Genomic DNA, 20220 nt, shown 5'->3' with positions numbered 1-20220 from the left:
CCAGACTAGGAAATCCTCATGTGGAATTTTATTCCAACGAAGCTTCTTACTCGAAAGTGCCTTAGCCAAGCCAGCTAAGTGTAGTCCAATCGGCAACATTCAACTTTGACGCATTCCAAAGGTGTTTCAAACCCACATGTAAGCGACCAAGTCCTTAACAAACTTTTGTTTAAAATTCACTAATGACGGACACGCAATTCGAACTGGAAGGAAGCCTCTTCTCAACAACACATTGCATCTTTAAAATCTTCATCTCTAGAATGGGGTAAGGTGAATGAACAAAGCAACATGTCATTTGGAAGAAGAAAGGGTCATCTAAGTCAAAGCTCCAAAGAACATTCCAAACAAGGTTTCATAATTTCTCATCCTTAATTCGACCAATGCACAATGGTGAGTATGGAGCAAAACATTTTTTATGGGCTTAGACTTGGTGTCAAAGAAATGTGGTTCTTCCATTATCACAATGAAAACCCTTATGAACACCAAGCCTAGGAGGTAATATTTTTTCAAATCAATGTTACCTAGGGGAGCTTTGAGCTCTGTCCTTGGCCTGCAAATTTGTTCGTGTTTTACTCTATTACTCATTACTCCAGGGTTATATTTATTTTGGAAAGATTTAGATTTATTTTGGAAAGATTTTGTCGAATTAAATATTATTCCGTGATTAGGAAGCAAAGAATGAAAAGTTTCAAGTGCTTTATTCTAACAAGATTAATGACTTGAATAAAATTATAATTTCTCATAAAACATGTAAATTATCAAAGTTCCGTGAACAGGCAAAATGAGTACAATTCTTTGGGGGGAGACAAACCCCCACCCTTTAGCATGCAAATTTTCTTAAGGATGCTATGGAGTTGATTCAACCAGGATCATCAACTCTAATAAGGTTCAATCTGTCATCAGAAGCTCTATTCTGATGAAGAGCAAAGAGAGCACCAATGGAGAAGAACCCACTGAAGAATCTCAACACTGTCCTAAAGTTGAACACGTATGCTAAAATTGCAAGGAGAACATTGTCGATGGTTCAGTAAGGGATGAATGCTATGGAACACATTAAGAGCAATTCCACCCCTAAGGACTTTGCGCCAGCACCCAGCGCATTTATCCACTCAAATGAACAGTAACAGACTCCAATGAACAGTAATAGGCCAAGGCATCTCCACCCCTAAAAAAATGCGCTGGCACCCAGCGCATTTATTTGGTGTGTTTTTTTTTTTTTTAAGTTTATTTCAGATAAGATTTTTAACCAATTTCGGATAAAATTTCAAATAAACTTAAAAAAAAATATACACTAAAATAAAATTACATACTCATCAAATAAACTTAAAAAAAAAACACACTAAAATAAAATTACATAAACTCATCAAATAAACTATAAAAAAAAAACACTAAAATGAAATTACATAAACTCATCAAATACTCTTTATTCTTCAACCACACGCTTTTTGGTATTTTTTTTCACACAAAAAGTATATGAAAGCTTTGGTAGAAAGTGTAGAAAATATTGAAATGTGGTGTAAGGTGGAAGATGAGGGTTAGGTATTTATACAACAACAACAACAACAACAACAAAGCCTTTTCCCACTAAGTAGGGTCGGCTATATGAATCCTAGAACGCCATTGCGCTCGGTTTTGTGTCATGTCCTCCGTTAGATCCAAGTACTCTAAGTCTTTTCTTAGAGTCTCTTCCAAAGTTTTCCTAGGTCTTCCTCTACCCCTTCGGCCCTGAACCTCTGTCCCGTAGTCACATCTTCGAACCGGAGCGTCAGTCGGCCTTCTTTGCACATGTCCAAATCACCGGAGCCGATTTTCTCTCATCTTTCCTACAATTTCGGCTACTCCTACTTTACCTCGGATATCCTCACTCCCAATCTTATCCTTTCTCGTGTGCCCACACATCCCACGAAGCATCCTCATCTCCGCTACACCCATTTTGTGTACGTGTTGATGCTTCACCGCCCAACATTCTGTGCCATACAACATCGCTGGCCTTATTGCCGTCCTATAAAATTTTCCCTTGAGCTTCAGTGGCCTACGACGGTCACACAACACGCCGGATGCACTCTTACACTTCATCCATCCAGCTCGTATTCTATGGTTGAGATCTCCATCTAATTCTCCGTTCTCTTGCAAGATAGATCCTAGGTAGCGAAAACGGTCGCTTTTTGTGATCTTCGCTAGATTGCTCCGGTCATTAGTGTGGATAAGTATATAAATGGATAGAGATAAGAAAGCAAACACAAGATGTACGTGGTTCACCCAGATTGGCTACGTCCACGGAATAGAAGAGTTCTCATTAATTGTGAAGGGTTTACACAAGTACATAGGTTCAAGCTCTCCTTTAGTGAGTACAAGTGAATGATTTAGTACAAATGACATTAGGAAATATTATGGGAGAATGATCTCGTAATCACAAAACTTCTAAGTATCGGAGTGTGGTGTCGTCTTGACTTGCCTTATCTGTCTCATAGGTAGATGTGGCATCTTCTCTGGAAGTACTCTTCCTCCATCCAGGGGTGGTATCTTTAACTGGTGGAGATGCACAAGGTAATGTATCAATTTCACTTGAAGCTTACTTGTAGTTTCAGGCTTGGTCAAGCGCGATACAAACCATGTAGTAGGAGTCCCCCAAGTCGCCGAGCTAGGGGGTCTGCTGAAAGAGGTGACAGACAAGGTAAGCAATCAGAGCTCCGACTGATTGTTCACCTTCTCCCTATCTTGCAGCAGCATGAAGGATAAAGAGAAGAAAAATGAGAAGAGATGATATGAGATACTTTTGCTTTTGAAGAAGTAACTTTCCACAGGCTTATTCTTGAACTGAGCTGAAGGGTTTTCTGGTTTCCTCCAGAGTATAAGGCCGACTGAAGAATTTGAGGGTCAAAACAAGTCCATCAAATCTAGAGTACGTTCCACCCTGCTGATATGGGATACTTTTGCTTTTGACAGAGTAATGGATGTATCGGCACGTGTGCTGTTACGCTTGTCTCCACATGCTTCCTTGTATCCTTCGCACTTGCCCTATCTGTTCCTCAAGCAGATGCGGAATCTTCCCTGGAAACATAAGATGTTGAAGATGAGTACTCGAGAGCAATGCCAGGTAAGTAATCAGGTAAGGGGTTCCAGGCAGTCCGTTCCTGGCTGGAAGCTTGATTCCAAGTGCTGACTGATTGCTCTCTTTCTCCTTGTCTTGCAGGTAAAAACAAGGCCAAAGGAAAAGACAGGGAAAAAGCATGATATGGGATACTCTTGCTTTTAACCCTGATGATATGAGATATTCTTGCTCTAGTATAGCTTGTTTGCAGAGGTATTATCGGGGGGAAAGAAAGCTGAATATTTCGAAAGGCTTCGTTGGGAGTGCCCTCTCAGATATGATGAAGGGTTGAGCATTTTTGCAGGTCTGCCTGTCCGTTGGGGATGGAGGTCGACATATATAGGAGTCTCCCTAACAACAAGTAGTAATGCTATTCCTTTACCCTGCTTGGTCATAGCACGGTAGTGGGAGCTGCCAGTTTCACATGTTTTAACTCTGTCAAAGCACTTTGAAAAAAGTGGTCTGTGGTATTTGGCTCTCGAGATTCGGAGAACGATGCATCTTCGATTTTTGAGAAAGCAATCATGCTGGGGGTCTGGCTCTCGAGATTCGGAGAGCAGTGTCTCTTCAATTTTTGAGGAAGTAATCATGTTGGGAGTCTGGCTCTCGAGATTCGGAGGGCGGTGCCTCTTCGATTTTGGAGCAAGCAATCTTGTTGGGAGTGTTGTCTCGAATGTGAGTAAAGGTTGGGCATGTTTGCTAGTCTACCTTGCCACGAAGCACAAAGGTTGACACATAGGGACTTTCCAATTATCCAGCAATGGTACTGTTCCTTTATCCTCTCTTCGATTTTGAGAAAGTAGTCATGTTGGGAGTCTGGCTCTCGAGATTCGGAGGACGGTGCCTCTTCGATTTTAGAGCAAGCAATCTTGTTGGGAGTGTTTTCTCGAATGTGGGTAAAGGTTAGGCATGTTTGCTAGTCTACCTTGCCACGAAGCACAGAGGTTGACACACAGGGACTTTCCAATTATCCAGCAGTGGTACTGTTCCTTTACCCTTGTGGGTAATAATATGGTAGCTAGACCTTCAAAATTTATGTGTCTAAACTTTGTTAGTGCTGTTTCTTTGCTATTCTTTTACCTTTCTTGGTCAGAGCGATGTAGTGGGAGCTGCAAGCTTCACGTGCTCAACTTTGGCAGAGAACTTTGGCAAAGTTATTTGTGGTACCCATGACTATTGTTGCGTGTGGGAAGTGGGTGATTGAACAGTAAGATTCATGTGCTTTCTACTTCACCAGAAGTCTTCGACAGAATGCCCATAATTTCTACAAAGCTGAGTGTGCGTGTGACAGGTGCTGACAATGCTAGAAAAGTAGGTGCCTCTTCGATTTCTGAGATCGGCCCTCGTGGTCTCTGAGCAGCCCAGCTTTGAGAAAGCGAGCGCCTCTTCGATTGATTCGGAGAACGATGCCTCATCGATTTTTAAGAAAGCAATCATGCTGGGGGTCTGGCTCTCGAAGATTCGGGGAGCAGTCTCTTCGATTTTTGAGAAAGTAATCATGTTGGGAGTCTGGCTCTCGAGATTCGGAGGGCGGTGCCTCTTCGATTTTGGAGCAAGCAATCTTGTTGGGAGTGTTTTCTCGAATGTGAGTAAAGGTTGGGCATGTTTGCTAGTCTACCTTGCCACGAAGTACAGAGGTTGACACACATGGACTTTCCAATTATCCAGCAATGGTACTGTTCCTTTACCCTCTCTTCGATTTTTAAGAAAGTAGTCATGTTGGGAGTCTGGCTCTCGAGATTCGGAGGACGGTGCCTCTTCGATTTTGGAGCAAGCAATCTTATTGGGAGTGTTTTCTCGAATGTGAGTAAAGGTTTGGCATGTTTGCTAATCTACCTTGCCACGAAGCACAGAGGTTGACACACAGAGACTTTCCAATTATCCAGCAGTGGTACTGTTCCTTTACCCTTGTGGGTAATAATATGGTAGCTAGACCTTCAAAATTTATGGGTCTAAACTTTGTTAGTGCTGTTTCTTTGCTATTCTTTTACCCTTCTTGGTCAGAGCGATGTAGTGGGAGCTGCAAGCTTCACGTGCTCAACTTTGGCAGAGAACTTTGGCAAAGTTATCTGTGGTACCCATGAGCTATTGTTGCGTGTGGGAAGTGGGTGATTGAACAGTAAGATTCATGTGTTTTCTACTTCCCCAGAAGTCTTCGACAGAATGCCCATAATTTCCGCAAAGCTGAGTGTGCATGTGACAGGTGCTGACAAGGCTGCAAAAGTAGGTGCCTCTTCGATTTCTGAGATCGGCCCTCGTGGTCTCTGGGTAGCCCAGCTTTTGAGAAAGCGAGCGCCTATTCGATTTCTGAGATCGGCCTTCGTGGTCTTTGAGCAGCCCAACTTTTGAGAAAGCAAACGCCTCTTCGATTTCTGAGATCAACCCTCGTGATCTCTAAGCAGCCCAGCTTTTGAGAAAGCAAACGCCTCTTCGATTTCTGAGCAGGCGCCTCTTCGATTTCTGAAGCTCCGTCGAGTGCAGATTTTTATAGGGGCTGGCATTAAGTTCCAAAGCACACTTGAATCTCCACCAGTAGAAGCTTCATTCTTGCACTTCTAAGATCTTGATTTGTCCGACCTCTTCTCTCTTCAACACCTTTGAAAATGTCTGGCCCCTCCGACCGTCGTTTTGACTTGAACCTTGTTGAAGAGGCAGCCCCGCCTTCCCCAGACAACATATGGCGCCCATCCTTCGTCTCCCCTACTGGTCCTCTTACCGTTGGGGATTCCGTGATGAAGAATGATATGACCGCTGCGGTGGTGGCCAGGAACCTTCTCACTCCCAAAGATAACAGACTACTTTCCAAACGGTCTGATGAGTTAGCTGTTAAGGATTCGCTGGCTCTCAGTGTTCAGTGTGCAGGTTCTGTGTCTAATATGGCCCAACGCCTATTTGTTCGAACCCGCCAAGTTGAATCATTGGCGGCTGAAGTGATGAGTCTCAAACAGGAGATTAGAGGGCTCAAGCATGAGAATAAACAGTTGCACCGGCTCGCACATGACTATGCTACAAACATGAAGAGGAAGCTTGACCAGATGAAGGAAACTGATGGTCAGGTTTTACTTGATCATCAGAGATTTGTGGGTTTGTTCCAAAGGCATTTATTGCCTTCGTCTTCTGGGGCTGTACCGCGTAATGAAGCTCCAAATGATCAACCTCTGATGCCTCATCCTTCTAGGGTTCTGTCCAGTACTGAGGCTCCAAATGATCCCCCTCCGGTGCCTTCTCTTTCTAGGGCTCTACCGACTGCTGAGACTTCTCCTAAGCAACCTTTGTGAAGGCTCCCTCTTGTGTGTTTATTTTGACTCATGTATATGTACATATTTGTAGCTTATCGGGGATATCAATAAATAAGCTTTCCTTCATTTCAAAGTATTGTGTTAAAAACACCAAAGCCTTCTTCGCTAAGTTCTTTGAATTTTCTTTTGTTGAAGCTTGTATGTTGAAGCTTTCTGAGTGGAGCATGTAGGTTGGGGTAGTGTTCCCTTAATTTTCCGAGTGAGGAAAACTTCTCTGTTGGAGACTTGGAAAATCCAAGTCACTGAGTGGGATCGGCTATATGAATCTTAGAACGCCATTGTGCTCGATCCTGTGTCATGTCCTTCGTTAGATCCAAGTACTCTAAGTCTTTTCTTAGAGTCTCTTCCAAAGTTTTCCTAGGTCTTCCTCTACCCCTTCGGCCCTGAACCTCTGTCCCATAGTCGCATCTTCTAATCGGAGCGTCAGTAGGCCTTCTTTGCACATGTCCAAACCACCGTAACCGATTTTCTCTCATCTTTCCTTCAATTTCGGCTACTCCTACTTTACCCCGGATATCCTCATTCCTAATCTTATCCTTTCTCGTGTGCCCACACATCTAACGAAGCATCCTCATCTCCGCTACACCTATTTTGTGTACGTGTTGATGTTTCACCGCCCAACATTCTGTGCCATACAGCATCGCCGGCCTTATTGCCGTCCTATAAAATTTTCCCTTGAGCTTCAGTGGCATACGGCGGTCACATAACACGCCGGATGCACTCTTCCACTTCATCCATCCAGCTTGTATTATATGGTTGAGATCTCCATCTAATTCTCCGTTCTTTTGCAAGATAGATCCTAGGTAACGAAAACGGTCGCTCTTTGGTATTTCTTGATCTCCGATCCTCACCCCTAACTCGTTTTGGCCTCCATTTGCACTGAACTTGCACTCCATATATTCTGTCTTTGATCGGCTTAGGCGAAGACCTTTATATTCCAACACTTCTCTCCAAAGGTTAAGCTTTGCATTTACCCCTTCCTGAGTTTCATCTATCAACATTATATCGTCTGCGAAAAGCATACACCAAGGAATATCATCTTGAATATGTCCTGTTAACTCATCCATTACCAACGCAAAAAGGTAAGGACTTAAGGATGAGCCTTGATGTAATCCTACAGTTATGGGAAAGCTTTCGGTTTGTCCTTCATGAGTTCTTACGGCAGTCTTTGCTCCTTCATACATATCCTTTATAGCTTGGATATATGCTACTCGTACTCCTTTCTTCTCTAAAATCCTCCAAAGAATGTCTCTTGGGACCCTATCATACGCTTTTTCCAAATCTATAAAGACCATGTGTAAATCCTTTTTCCCATCTCTATATCTTTCCATCAATCTTCGTAAGAGATAGATTGCCTCCATGGTTGAGCGCCCTGGCATGAACCCGAATTGGTTGTCCGAAACCCGTGTCTCTTGCCTCAATCTATGCTCAATGACTCTCTCCCAGAGCTTCATTGTATGACTCATTAGCTTAATACCCCTATAGTTCATGCAATTTTGTACGTCGCCCTTATTCTTGTAGATAGGCACCAAAGTGCTCGTTCGCCACTCATTTGGCATCTTCTTCGTTTTCAAAATCCTATTGAAAAGGTCAGTGAGCCATGTTATACCTGTCTCTCCCAAAAGTTTCCACACTTCAATTGGTATATCGTCTGGGCCTATTGCTTTTTTATGCTTCATCTTCTTCAAAGCTACAACCACTTCTTCCTTCCGGATTCGACGATAAAAAGAGTAGTTTCTACACTCTTCTGAGTTACTCAACTCCCCTAAAGAAGCACTCATTTCATGTCCTTCATTGAAAAGATTATGAAAATAACCTCTCCATCTGTCTTTAACCGCGTTCTCTGTAGCAAGAACCTTTCCATCATCATCCTTAATGCACCTCACTTGGTTTAGGTCCCTTGTCTTCTTTTCCCTTGCTCTAGATAGTTTATAGATATCCAACTCTCCTTCTTTGGTATCTAGTCGTTTATACATATCGTCGTAAGCCGCTAACTTAGCTTCTCTGACAGCTTTCTTCGCCTCTTGCTTCGCTTTTCTATACCTTTCACCATTTTCATCGGTCCTCTCCTTGTATAAGGCTTTACAACATTCCTTCTTAGCCTTCACCTTTGTTTGTACCTCCTCATTCCACCACCAAGATTCCTTTTGGTGTGGGGCAAAGCCCTTGGACTCTCCTAATACCTCTTTTGCTACTTTTCGGATACAACTAGCCATGGAATCCCACATTTGGCTAGCTTCCCCATCTCTATCCCACACACATTAGGTGATTACCTTCTCTTTGAAAATGGCTTGTTTTTCTTCTTTTAGATTCCACCATCTAGTCCTTGGGCACTTCCAAGTCTTGTTCTTTTGTCTTACTCTTTTGATATGTACATCCATCACCAATAAGCGATGTTGATTAGCCACGCTCTCTCCTGGTATAACTTTGCAATCCTTACAAGTTATACGATCCCCTTTCCTCATTAGAAGAAAATCTATTTGTGTTTTTGACGACCCACTCTTGTAGGTGATCACATGTTCTTCTCTCTTCTTAAAGAAGGTGTTGGCTAAGAAGAGATCATATGCCATTGCAAAATCCAAGATGGCTTCCCTATCCTCGTTTCTCTCCCCAAAACCATGGCCACCATGAAAACCTCCATAGTTGCCTGTCTCTCTGCCCACGTGTCCATTTAAATCTCCTCCTATAAATAACTTCTCCGTCTGAGCAATTCCTTGCACCAAGTCTCCAAGGTCTTCCCAAAATTTCTCCTTCGAACTCGTATCCAACCCTACTTGAGGTGCGTACGCACTAATCACATTGATAAGTTCTTGTCCTATTACAATCTTGATTGCCATGATTCTATCTCCTACCCTCTTGACATCTACAACATCTTGTACCAAGGTCTTGTCCACGATGATGCCAACACCGTTTCTCGTTCTATTTGTGCCCGAATACCAAAGTTTAAACCCTGAGTTTTCTAGATCCTTTGCCTTGCTACCAACCCACTTAGTTTCTTGTAGGCACATAATATTTATCCTTCTCCTCACCATAACTTCCACTACTTCCATAGATTTTCCCGTTAAGGTTCCTATATTCCACGTTCCTAAACGCATTTTGCTCTCTTGAACTCTACCCTTCTGTCCTAGCTTCTTCACCCTCCCCCGTCTAATAGGATCAAAGTACTTCTTTTGTGTGTCCCGGGTAAAGTTGATAGGAGCATATGCTCCCAAACAACTTTGAGTGGAGTCGTTCGAAAAGAAGTTTCTATGGCCCCCTTGCTCATTTAACACTGCATCCGGGTGCCGATGGAGATACAGCGACCCTTGCTCACTTATCACTGTGCTCGGGCCACACAGCGCGCCACTTACGGGTGACGCCCTAGCTTTAGCGCGATTTTGTTCTGGATTCATTTTCATAAGGATTCGACGTGATCATGGAGTGCCAGCTGTCGACTACCTGACGCCCTCCCCCTCCTGGGCAAAGTCCACTTCGGTGGACTTGCTCTAAAGGAAATAAAGGTGACCATTGAAAGGTTATGGCTTATCCCTATTTCACTTGACTTTGTTTGTAATGATATATATGGATATGGTAAGTTTCTTGGTTCCAAATCCTAATCATCGAAGGCTCAAAGTGGAAATTGAGTTTGGGAACTAAGGCATGAAAGGGATGGAAGAGTTCCATGGTGAAGCTAGAAAATCAGATGAAGGGATTTGAGAAAGACAAGCCAAGGCTGGGCTATTTAACAATGGATTGCTAAAAGATCTCACATTTGAATTCGACGAGTCTTGCCTTTTGGAGTAGCAGGTGTGGACCAGACAAAACAAGTGAATTCGAATTATTTAGTCAGGTGACTATTTAATACAAAAATGAACTAAACAACCGGCTTCATACTATTAGTCTTATTCAATACTTTATACGGCATGCCAAGCTTGGCTTTATTGCTTTTGCATGCAGTCGTTGAATTTTTCAATCATTAAGTTATTTTATGAAAAAATATATATAAAAAAAAAAACGAAAAGAGAGACAAGGTATTGTAAACAGCTGGAATATTATTAGAAAACAGTGAGCAATATTGGCTGTTATCTAACTTGATAATGGAATCATAACGTAAAAATAATGGAATTGGCTATACATGGACATCATGTTACAACAATATGTGTTAATCGAAGAACCCTAAAAGACTAATTATGAAGTTAACAATAGAAGCAGAAGAGCTGCACAACTTGTGAAAACCTGAAAAACAACCAAATTTTCAGGCAGATGAGAAACAAAATTTAAAAATAAAGCTTGAATTACTAAAGATAGGAGTAGTCTTGAAACTCATACCTTGTAGTTAAGAAGAGATGATGATGCTGCAGAAGGTCCAACAAGTCCAGTGAAGCCAATGTTATATGAAATGCTCCCATCAGCTTTGAACAATCCGAAGTTCCTCTCAGACGTCGGCCCCGGCTTCAAATTCTCATTGAACAAAGCAAAAATGTAAGCTCTCACAACCATCTTTGGCCTATGTGGCGTCCCCCTCTTCTTCAACAGCCGTTTGCGCAAGTTGTAGTTGTACGTCCTGGCATTTTGGACATTGGCTCCTGCTTCACTTTCGTCCCCGCGAGACGCCCAACCAGTTTCGGAAACTATGACCTCTGTCTTGTCAAATCCAGCCTTCTCCAGAGCAAAATACGCCGCATCAACCATTGCGTCAAACATGTTGTCGTAATGCAGGTTGGTTTTTGTATCATGAATCCCAGCATTTTTCTTGAAGAGAGCATAGTTGAGGTCAATGTGCTCGGGGTCGCTCTTATATGCCAGAAATGGATATGCATTTATGTAAAAAGGGGAATTAATCTGTGAGAAAAATTCCAAAAGCGGGTTCATGAATTGAGCAACATCTTCCTTGAAAATGCAGGCAGATGGCGGGTAAGAATTCGCGAACACAGCCTCCGAATGTGGACTCGACACCTGAATGGAGGTCGCCATATTAAGCCTGCTAAGCGCATTGTAAACGTTCTTCACGGCAGGCAATAAGACCTCGGAGAGTTCTATATCAGTTCCCCCCAATATCTCATTCCCCACTGCTATTCCAGTAATGTGCGTTCCCGGAATGTATGGCTGTACATTTTCTTTTATCCAATCCGTGGCGCGATCCTCGTTCACGCTGATATCTTTCAGGAACTGACTTCCAAGCCCTACAATTATTTCAATTCCCGATCCCTTGAAGGCGGTGAGGACTTCATGATCAGCGTCATATATCCTGACGTTTTTTATCTTTGCCGCTTTGAGAAGCGTCACCACGCTGTGAGGCGACGGTATATTGTCAGCGAGCCTGCCATAGTTTACTCCGTATGTTCCGGTAAAAGATGCATCCACTAAACACAAAGAAAAATTCATGATCCAGAGAAGGTCACACACATCATTTAACAGACATGAGACATGAAAACAAGATCTTTGAACCAAAGCATGTAAGTTCAATAGAGCACTGGAATCCAAAAAATAATTCGAAGAATGTAAATTCCATTTGATTAACATCTACAAGATTTATCTTTGAAGCACATAAGATCAAGAGTTTCATATAGCATGAGGAACCTGTATTATAACAAGCGAACTGGTTACACTACGTGATCGTGCTGCATTATCACAGAATAATTTCTATGCGACCATATAGTTCATCAAAGACCACAGTATACATTAAATTCATGCAGAAGATGAAGAAATTACCATTGAGAAACGTAGTGGTGGAGAAGAGAAGAAGCAAGCAGAAGAAAGAGAGCTCCATTTGATTTGTGAATGATCTATTAACAATGAAAGCATTCCTTTTGTGGAAAATGAATGTTGGAGATGACCTAATAATAATATCTTGTAACCCAACAACGACGGCAACCTCAGTCAAGAAACCGCCCCGCCCATAAGCGATCCTTTGGATGATGCAATACTTTTGCTTCAGGCATGCCATAAGAGGGTAGATTCTTAGCCTTCTCTAGGTCCAGAGATGACGTCCAAACAATTCTGTGATTCTTGTGAACAAGAATACCAAGATTCTTAACCTTAATTTTACTACAAAGGTGACAAATGTTTTCTGGGGGGTGGGGGGCGGGCATGGTATAGATTCTTACTTTACTCTCACTTTTTTTCGAGTTTTAAACTATCTATCTCAAATTGTAAGTATGCCTTTTCCCCTTTCTGGTCTTGTTTCCATCGGAGAGCTTTTGTCTCTCTCTAAAGGATCTTTCTTTGTTTGATATGCTTTGGGATGAATGGTAGTACCTTTCGTGGGAAAGGAGCATAACCATAAATTGGGAAAATGATCTTTTTTTTTCCAAATTCATTTTCACCTTCTGCACACCATGTATACTTTTAGTCGATTTTCTTGTAATTTATTTAAGGAAAAATTAGGTTCACATCCTTCTTTTTACTACTTTATTGATTAAAATTCTATTCATTTTTCAATTTTTGATCAAGGTCCTTGGGTATTAATAACATCATTAATTATTTGAATAATAAAATATTTTTATTTTTAAATATATTCCTTTAGTGTTAAAAATTTTACAATTAGTATATTTATATTTATGGCTAAATTTTTATCATATATTTTTATTTTTGGTTTGAACCTATTTTTAATTTGTACCAATTTTTTTTTTCATTTTTAATTTGTACCCATATATTAGTTTCTTTTTGTGCCCATATTTTTTAAAGTTTTATTTGTGTTTGTATCCATGTGTATACGGTCACGTGACATTGTATATTTAATCAATGATAGAAAAATTACATATGGTATATTTATGTTTTATGCCTAAACTTTGTATCATATATTTATATTTTTAGTTTGTACCCACTTTTAATTTGCACCATTTTTTTTAAATTTGTGGTATTTTCTTTTTAGTTTTATTTTGTACCCATGTATTAATTTCTTTTAGCGCCTATATTTTTAAAAAATTCATTTGTACTCATAATTTTTTAATCTTTTATCTGTACCCTAATTTATTTATAATGTACCCATTCTTTATTATTAATGTACCACTTTGTTATATGTGAAATGTACCAATTTTTTTGTAAAATGTACCAATTTTTTTAACACTATGGATACATTCTTTTGCCATTTATTATTTCTTATTTTTACACAGTTTTTATCCATTTATTCAATCAAAATGTTTGAATTTTTTTATTGTAACCATTTCTAATAGTATTATAATGAGGGATTTTAAATTTATAGGATTATAAATCACATAAAATATCAAACAATTATTGCCAAAACTATAAAAATATTAATATTAATTGTAATATAATGAGATGTATAAAGTCAAGGGACTTTGATCAAACTTTGAATACCATTAAGATTTTAGTCAAAGAATGTTAAGGATTAGGGACCGCATCCAAAATATCCCTTTATTCAAATTACAGGCCAGAAACAAATATGAGTGTGAATGAAGAAAAAAGAGTACGAAAGACATTTCTCTAAATTGGAGGTGTCCGTACTCCAAAATTATATTGCGGATAGAGTGAAACAAAAATATAGGAAATGTATTACAAATCAAGGCTTTGTTTCGCTACAACAATATTCTACCTTAAGAGGAGGGAATGAGATTAGGTTAGGACCGTTAGGTCACACAATAGAGTCATTCACTAATTGGGTATTAACTCAACACAAGCTTTAATATGCCATCATCATTCATGTGCATTGAATTTAAGACCGCTCACTTTACTAAGCTGAAGCACAAGCTGGTAGAAAATATAGAAGAAAAAGTGGGTAATAGAAAGATAAAAGATCTGGACAATAACGAGCAGGGAAGAAAAAACAATAATGCCACTTTTCATGGTGGTCCTGGTTTTCCAAATCGGATCAAACTCGTACGAGTTAAAAAAACTGGTCTGTTTGAGTTTTCTTGTTTTCTCCTCCAATGCACATATTTGCACATATTCAAATAGCAAAACTAATTTATGTGTGTAAGTCTTGCGTTACAAAACGCATAATGTTGTGTTACATTTGACCCTCACCATGCTTTGGGTCTAAAATTTTCCTGCCTAATGGAAATGGGCTTACACATTCATGTAAGTCCATGTCCACTGTACCAGAAATGCCAGACTCAAACTAAAGGATAAAATGTCCAACACACCTTTTTTTTTCCCCTGCCCTCCTTATGCGATCGCATAAACTTGTACAATATCCAATCTAGGGTGAATGTGGTTCTCAGAACCCCTACAAACTGCACAGCAGAGCAAAACTGCAAAATCTAGTACCTAATGGTACCTAATGTTCCCTCGCCTTTTTATCAAAATTTGCAAAAACAAAATTCCTTTCCAAAAAATGGAAACAGCTGAGAACAGCGCTCCTCAAACAAAAACTCCGGCAGCCGAACATTTTCAATTTTCAGAACACAAGCAGAACAAGGTAATTAAAACTTTAGTCACATTAACAAAGGAACAAGTTAACAAACAAATGGTACCAAGTGACCATCTACTGATGACTAAAACGCAACCGGTCCAATAAGTACCTCTTACATTCTACAATCTAAGCTACTCCATAACCATAGTTGCAGAATCTACAAGTAAGACCTATTCTACCAGACCGGTTGGTTCCCTAGATACAGTTAAGTCTAACATTAACAACATTAACATTACAATCATCCATAACTCCCGGAGTCACTGTAACAAAGGGGGCGAAACAAAGTTCAAGAGATGTAACAGAATCCCAACTGCAATAAATGGTACAGAACATTCAACAACTCACCGGAGAGGTGGTAGAGCATGTTCAGCTGCTCAATTATAGAGGGGCATCCGCTTGCGCCACTTGCTCAACCTTACCATTTTCAACAACCTCCCCATCCTTGGGCTTGACTTTCTCTTCAGCTTGAGCATTGCATTTCCCATCGTTCTCTGCTGCATCATGTTTCATTTTGATCTCTCCGCCCATAGGAGGTGCGGTTCCATCCAGATTCTCTTTCTCTGCTGCCCCATTTGCTTCAACAGTCACAGTAGCTATGTCATCCTGTTTCTTGTCACTAGTTCCATCTGCTTTTCCTCCCTCAGCTTGCGGTACATCTTCTTTGTTGTTTTCAGCTGCTTCCTCAGCGGGTTTTTCCTCTACTGCATCTTCCTTTTTCTCCTCACCTAGAGTTTCCTTAGCATCAGTCAGGGTCTTATCCTTACCATCCTCTGGCTTAGTCTGGTCAGTTTCTTCCTCAGTTTTTCCTCCATTGCCAACCTGATTTTCCTTCAAAGCATCTTTCCCTTTCTCGGCTTCTGCATCCTTCTGTTTCTCACATTCTGCATCTTTCTTCTCATCTACCTCTGCATCTTTCATTTGAATTTCATTTGTAGCATCAGCTTCTCCACCAGAAGCTTCCACTTTGTCCTTTGAACCTGATGATTTTCGGCCTCTCTTTTTTGGAGGCTCGCTCTCTGGTGATGGAGCCACCTTGACCTTTTCACTGATCCTAGCTGATCTCCTAGGGGTTTCACCAGTGCTCCAATCAAACTCTGATATTGCGGGGTTACCAGGATGTGCTTTTAGGTATTTCTCCAATTGTTTTTTACTATTAAACTCCTCTCCTGTCGGAGAAATGAATATGATTTCATTTTTCCTTGGTGTGCCTCCCTTCTTGGGCAAAAACTGCAGAACAAAGAAAGTAAATTGTCAAAGACCATATCCAAGAATTATGTAAAATAACCACATGGACTCAATTCAATTGACCGTCCTTGATATTACCAACAATATTTGCATGTACCATATTAAAGGATTCAGAGAAGCCCACATCCTTTAGGCAAATAGTTCTGCGGAATGCAATCTAAGTGATTATGTGAAACAGAACATCGTTATTGTCACCAGAATATCATTCAACTTTCACAAGCTGTTTTGAGTAGGTTTACCGGGATAAACTTCAATAATTTCAAAGGTTATCTAAATCTTTCTTCTCTATGTTTTAAGACTTCATAGCCATTTTAGGTTTGGATTAGTTTGCACATGTATTTTTTATACTTTCAAGAATGATATGGATAAAGGTATGGGGGAACTTCTGAGATCAATAGAACTAGAACAATGATGATAAAGCGTGCAGTTTATAGGATAAAAATGTCAGTAAACTGAAAACCATTCATTTTTTGTCTATATATATAGACACACACACTTTATCTAGCACTAAAATAACTGGCTATACTTTTCACCTCTTCTTATTGTATCAAACATGTGCATCTATGTGCAAGTGTAAAGTACATATTGAAAACATATAAAGGAAAGAAAAGAACAGGAAATATCAGCACATTAGAACAGTATTCATTTCAAATTCAGGTTACCACACTGGGTTGTTCTTTCTTTAAGGATTCTCGTCCTGAAGTTTCTGCTGCTGTTTTGGATGATTTAGTTGGAGCCAAGAGCTGTATGATCTAGCTCTAGGGGTTGAGTTTTTCTTTTTTGTGTTGTGGTTGTTTGCGCTTTGTGCCCGTTTTCTAACCCAAAAGGAAAAAAAAATTCAACTGAACACATTCTCCAACATCGTAAATAATTAAGTGGTGTTCAAGATGAAATTCCTATTTTAAATGGTCAGTGTTGGGTATAAGCACTGTCATATTTCCAACCAGAAAATACTCTTTGCCAGATGGTTAGAATGTAGCAGCGGTTTGTCTGTTATAGATCTCAAATTTAATGAAATATATGGTCGGTCACCCAAAGAAAAAAAAACCAGAATTTCCGCACCTAGACACATTCTGCCCCATGTCAATATTACCCATTCCTTGTCCTTAGGAAGAGGAAGAGTAGACTAGGAATCACAACTGAGAGCCCTTTACTACCAACTGCTAAACATTTGAAAAATTGATTACTTTCTGACAACAAAATATTTTTTACCGAAAGTAAATCAAGAGAAAATTTGGTCATGCAGCAGCATAAGTTATCAATATTAGAAATAAAATAGCATGCTTGGAATGCAGTTTGAAGGAAGAAATTTTGAATTCCATGTGCTTACTTTTAAACAAACAAATGAAAGGCAGAAGGAAAAGGCTCAGCCAAAATCAATGTTTATTATCTTTAGCAAGCTTGTAATAGCCGATGGTTGCAGCAGAAAGTGGAACACACAGCTAGTTCAAAACAAAACAGTGTCATAAATTAGATATACTGTGATTTTCCCATGCTTACAGAATATTGCCTTTAAAACATCCTATATGAAGTTGATTACAAAATATAAATCAAGTTCTGATATACGCAAAGGGTACACAACCTATTTTTATAGGACCCAAATCATCCAGTATTGGTGGTTCACTGAACACTGGTAGACAAACTTCAGGTCCACAACCTAAAGGGCACACATCAAATGTCTACAAACTTCAGGTCCACAACCTAAAGGGCACACATCAAATGTCTACAAACTTCAGGTCCACAACCTAAAGGGCCCACATCAAATGTCTACAAACTTCAGGTCCACAACCTAAAGGGCCCACATCAAATTTCTACTAATACTAATACAAATTTAACAGAAGCAATTGTAACATAAAGCAGATATTAGGTTAAGCTAAAGCTGCTAGCTAGGGCTACCAGATGGAAGTCCTAATCAAAACCGCTTTTGAAGTTAGTGTAGCATACAACTGAAAAACTAAATTAGTGCACTAATAAAATGGGATTCCTCATCAAAGCATGTCTGACCAGGTTAAGGTTCTATCTGACCTTGCAGTTAAACAACCCAGAGTATAGAGATGTGTACAAAAATTGGAATTGCCCCAAGCCTAAAATTTGTAAAATAACCTGTGTGATAGTGCAACATTAGGTTTGTAGGGTTAGAACGGTTTCTACAAAGGGGGGCTACAAATTATTTCCATACTTGATCATTGTACATGATTCAAAGACAAGAATGACTAAGAAAAAAACAGAGACATGTGGAAACGCCATTCATGACTTAAGTGAGCCAACTGTAACTGAACAAGATTTTTTCTTTTTGTCGAAAGTAACTAAACAAGATTTGATGTGATTAGATTACCTCACTAGTTTATTCATTAACGGTAGATTACCTCACTAGTTTATTCATTAACGGACAACAGTTAACAGATTGAAAAATCAGTTATGACCTAGTGGAATCAAAACTACCTAAAAATAACAAAAAGAAACCCGTCGGGGCGGGAAATAGTTTAAACTTTCTTTTGGAAACATTCACAGCACCTATCAATATAAATGGAATCCAGGGTGCAAATGTTGAAGAAAATTCTTGAGTTCAGTAATATCAGGAGGGTCCTAAATTTGAAGAAAAATTTATAGCTTGAAGGATACGTGGTTTTTGGATAATTTCCCTCAAACCTTGTACCCGACAAGGGAATGGGTCATAGGGGTTCCTTCATCATACGAAAAACTAACAACTCTTAAGTTCAGAACCACCTCTAGCAAGTCTATCACACTTGCAATTTGCAACGGTGAAGGAAACCGCCAGGATCTATTAGCAGCTAATAACATTCAGCTATTAATAATTTCTCCTAGCTTTTTAGATTAGTGAACTTACAGAGTTACACTTCCTTTATCTGGAAATCGCTCGATTTTTACTTCTACAAGAGTAAGTTTTCCAACAAATTAACAGAGATTCCCACAAACCGCCAACAAAAATATGATCTTACAGAAGAAAATTATATATTCCTAATTCCTATATTTGAACATATAATTGTTGGGTAATCACCAAAATTAGCTACTAATTTACACTAACAAGAGCAAAATTATAAAACAACAATCAGCACAGACCAAGTTGAAAGCAGAGCACTTCAAAGGAAATCTTAACAATTGAAGTTACTGCACTTATTTGGGCACACAAATTTTACTTCCATGAATTAAAAATTCAAATGCTAAAGTGAAAACCCTAACTTTGAAAACCAAGCAATTCAAAAACAAAGTTCTGACTAAAGCTAAAAATTGAAGCAGCTCAAGCAGAACCAGAGGCAGAACCCTAAGATTCGAAGCAAAAAAGAGCTACAACAAAATTATACAGCATTCAAATAGAGCTACATATAAAATTTGAGTGAGTAAACAGGAGAGAGAGAGAGAGAGAGAGAGAGAGAGAGAGAGAGACCTTCTTCTTCCAAGCAGGAGGAGCTGAGAGCTCAACAGAAACCTCATCCACTTTGCTCTCCATGTCTGCCGCTGCTCTACCCTAAACCCAGAATTCGCCCAAATACTCAACCCCTATCCTCTCCCTCCCTTTCTCTCTCTAAATACACACTTTCTCTCTCTAAAACGCTTGAAGTTGTAATGTTTGTTCGTGTATTGTGCGGACTACGGACGTGTGTCTTTAAGACTTTAGAAGCTCTGAGAAAAACCGGTTGCACCTCCTTTGTCCCTCCGCTTTCCTTTTTTTCTAATTTTTTATTTATTTTTCTCTTTTCGGTATTAAAACCGACATGAAAATTTTAACTAGAAAAAGGAAACTGTCAGAAAATCCAGCCACAACAAAAAAGGAAATTACCGTTAAATAGCGTTTTGATTCAACAATGTATCGTTATGTAAGCGTTTCGTATAAATTTTTCCCAAAGTTAGATAAGTGATGCTTTATTAATTAGGAAAATTAATAAAAATAATTTGAAAATTTTAAGTTTTAATAATAATGATAAAATCAAAGATAAAGTGAATAGTACTATGATTGACTTTTTAGTGTAAAAATATGATTTTTTCGTTAAAGTAAACAGTACTGAAAGTTTTTCATTAAAGTTCTCTCATTAATTTCCTGTCCCTATCAAAATGGTTAACTTTTTTCTGGGTTTTTTTTGGATAAATATGATTATTTTTTTATAATTTATAATTTTTATTTTAATAATCTCGTTTTGGATTTAACTAATGTGACGAGGGGCGACTTGTCACGTGTTCGCGATGCTTACGTTACGGATAACGTTTTTAAACTG

General features: G+C 39.5%; 2 protein-coding genes across 2 annotated transcripts; both read right to left on the bottom strand.

Moving 5' to 3' along the window:
* Positions 1 to 10403: 10403 nt before the first annotated feature.
* LOC103409583 (glucan endo-1,3-beta-glucosidase 14-like) lies at positions 10404 to 12426 on the bottom strand. The gene is made up of 3 exons (XM_008348398.4): positions 12082 to 12426; positions 10699 to 11732; positions 10404 to 10605 (listed from the first exon to the last, which is right to left on the bottom strand). Exons 1-3 carry the CDS (start codon positions 12314 to 12316, stop codon positions 10558 to 10560), a joined length of 1317 nt encoding a protein of 438 aa, XP_008346620.2. The 5' UTR covers positions 12317 to 12426; the 3' UTR covers positions 10404 to 10557.
* A 2324-nt stretch (positions 12427 to 14750) lies between these two features.
* Positions 14751 to 19739, bottom strand: LOC103437267 (methyl-CpG-binding domain-containing protein 11). Its single transcript, XM_008375740.4, has 2 exons — positions 19395 to 19739; positions 14751 to 15970 (listed from the first exon to the last, which is right to left on the bottom strand). The coding sequence occupies exons 1-2, from the start codon at positions 19455 to 19457 to the stop codon at positions 15122 to 15124; spliced, it is 912 nt and encodes a 303-aa protein (XP_008373962.1). The 5' UTR covers positions 19458 to 19739; the 3' UTR covers positions 14751 to 15121.
* Positions 19740 to 20220: the final 481 nt, after the last annotated feature.

This window comes from Malus domestica, chromosome 17, assembly GCF_042453785.1.
Source record: "Malus domestica chromosome 17, GDT2T_hap1".
In the NCBI taxonomy this organism is placed as follows: Eukaryota; Viridiplantae; Streptophyta; class Magnoliopsida; order Rosales; family Rosaceae; genus Malus; species Malus domestica.
Note: the sequence above shows the minus strand (reverse complement) of the source record. Positions and strands in the feature narration are given on the sequence as shown.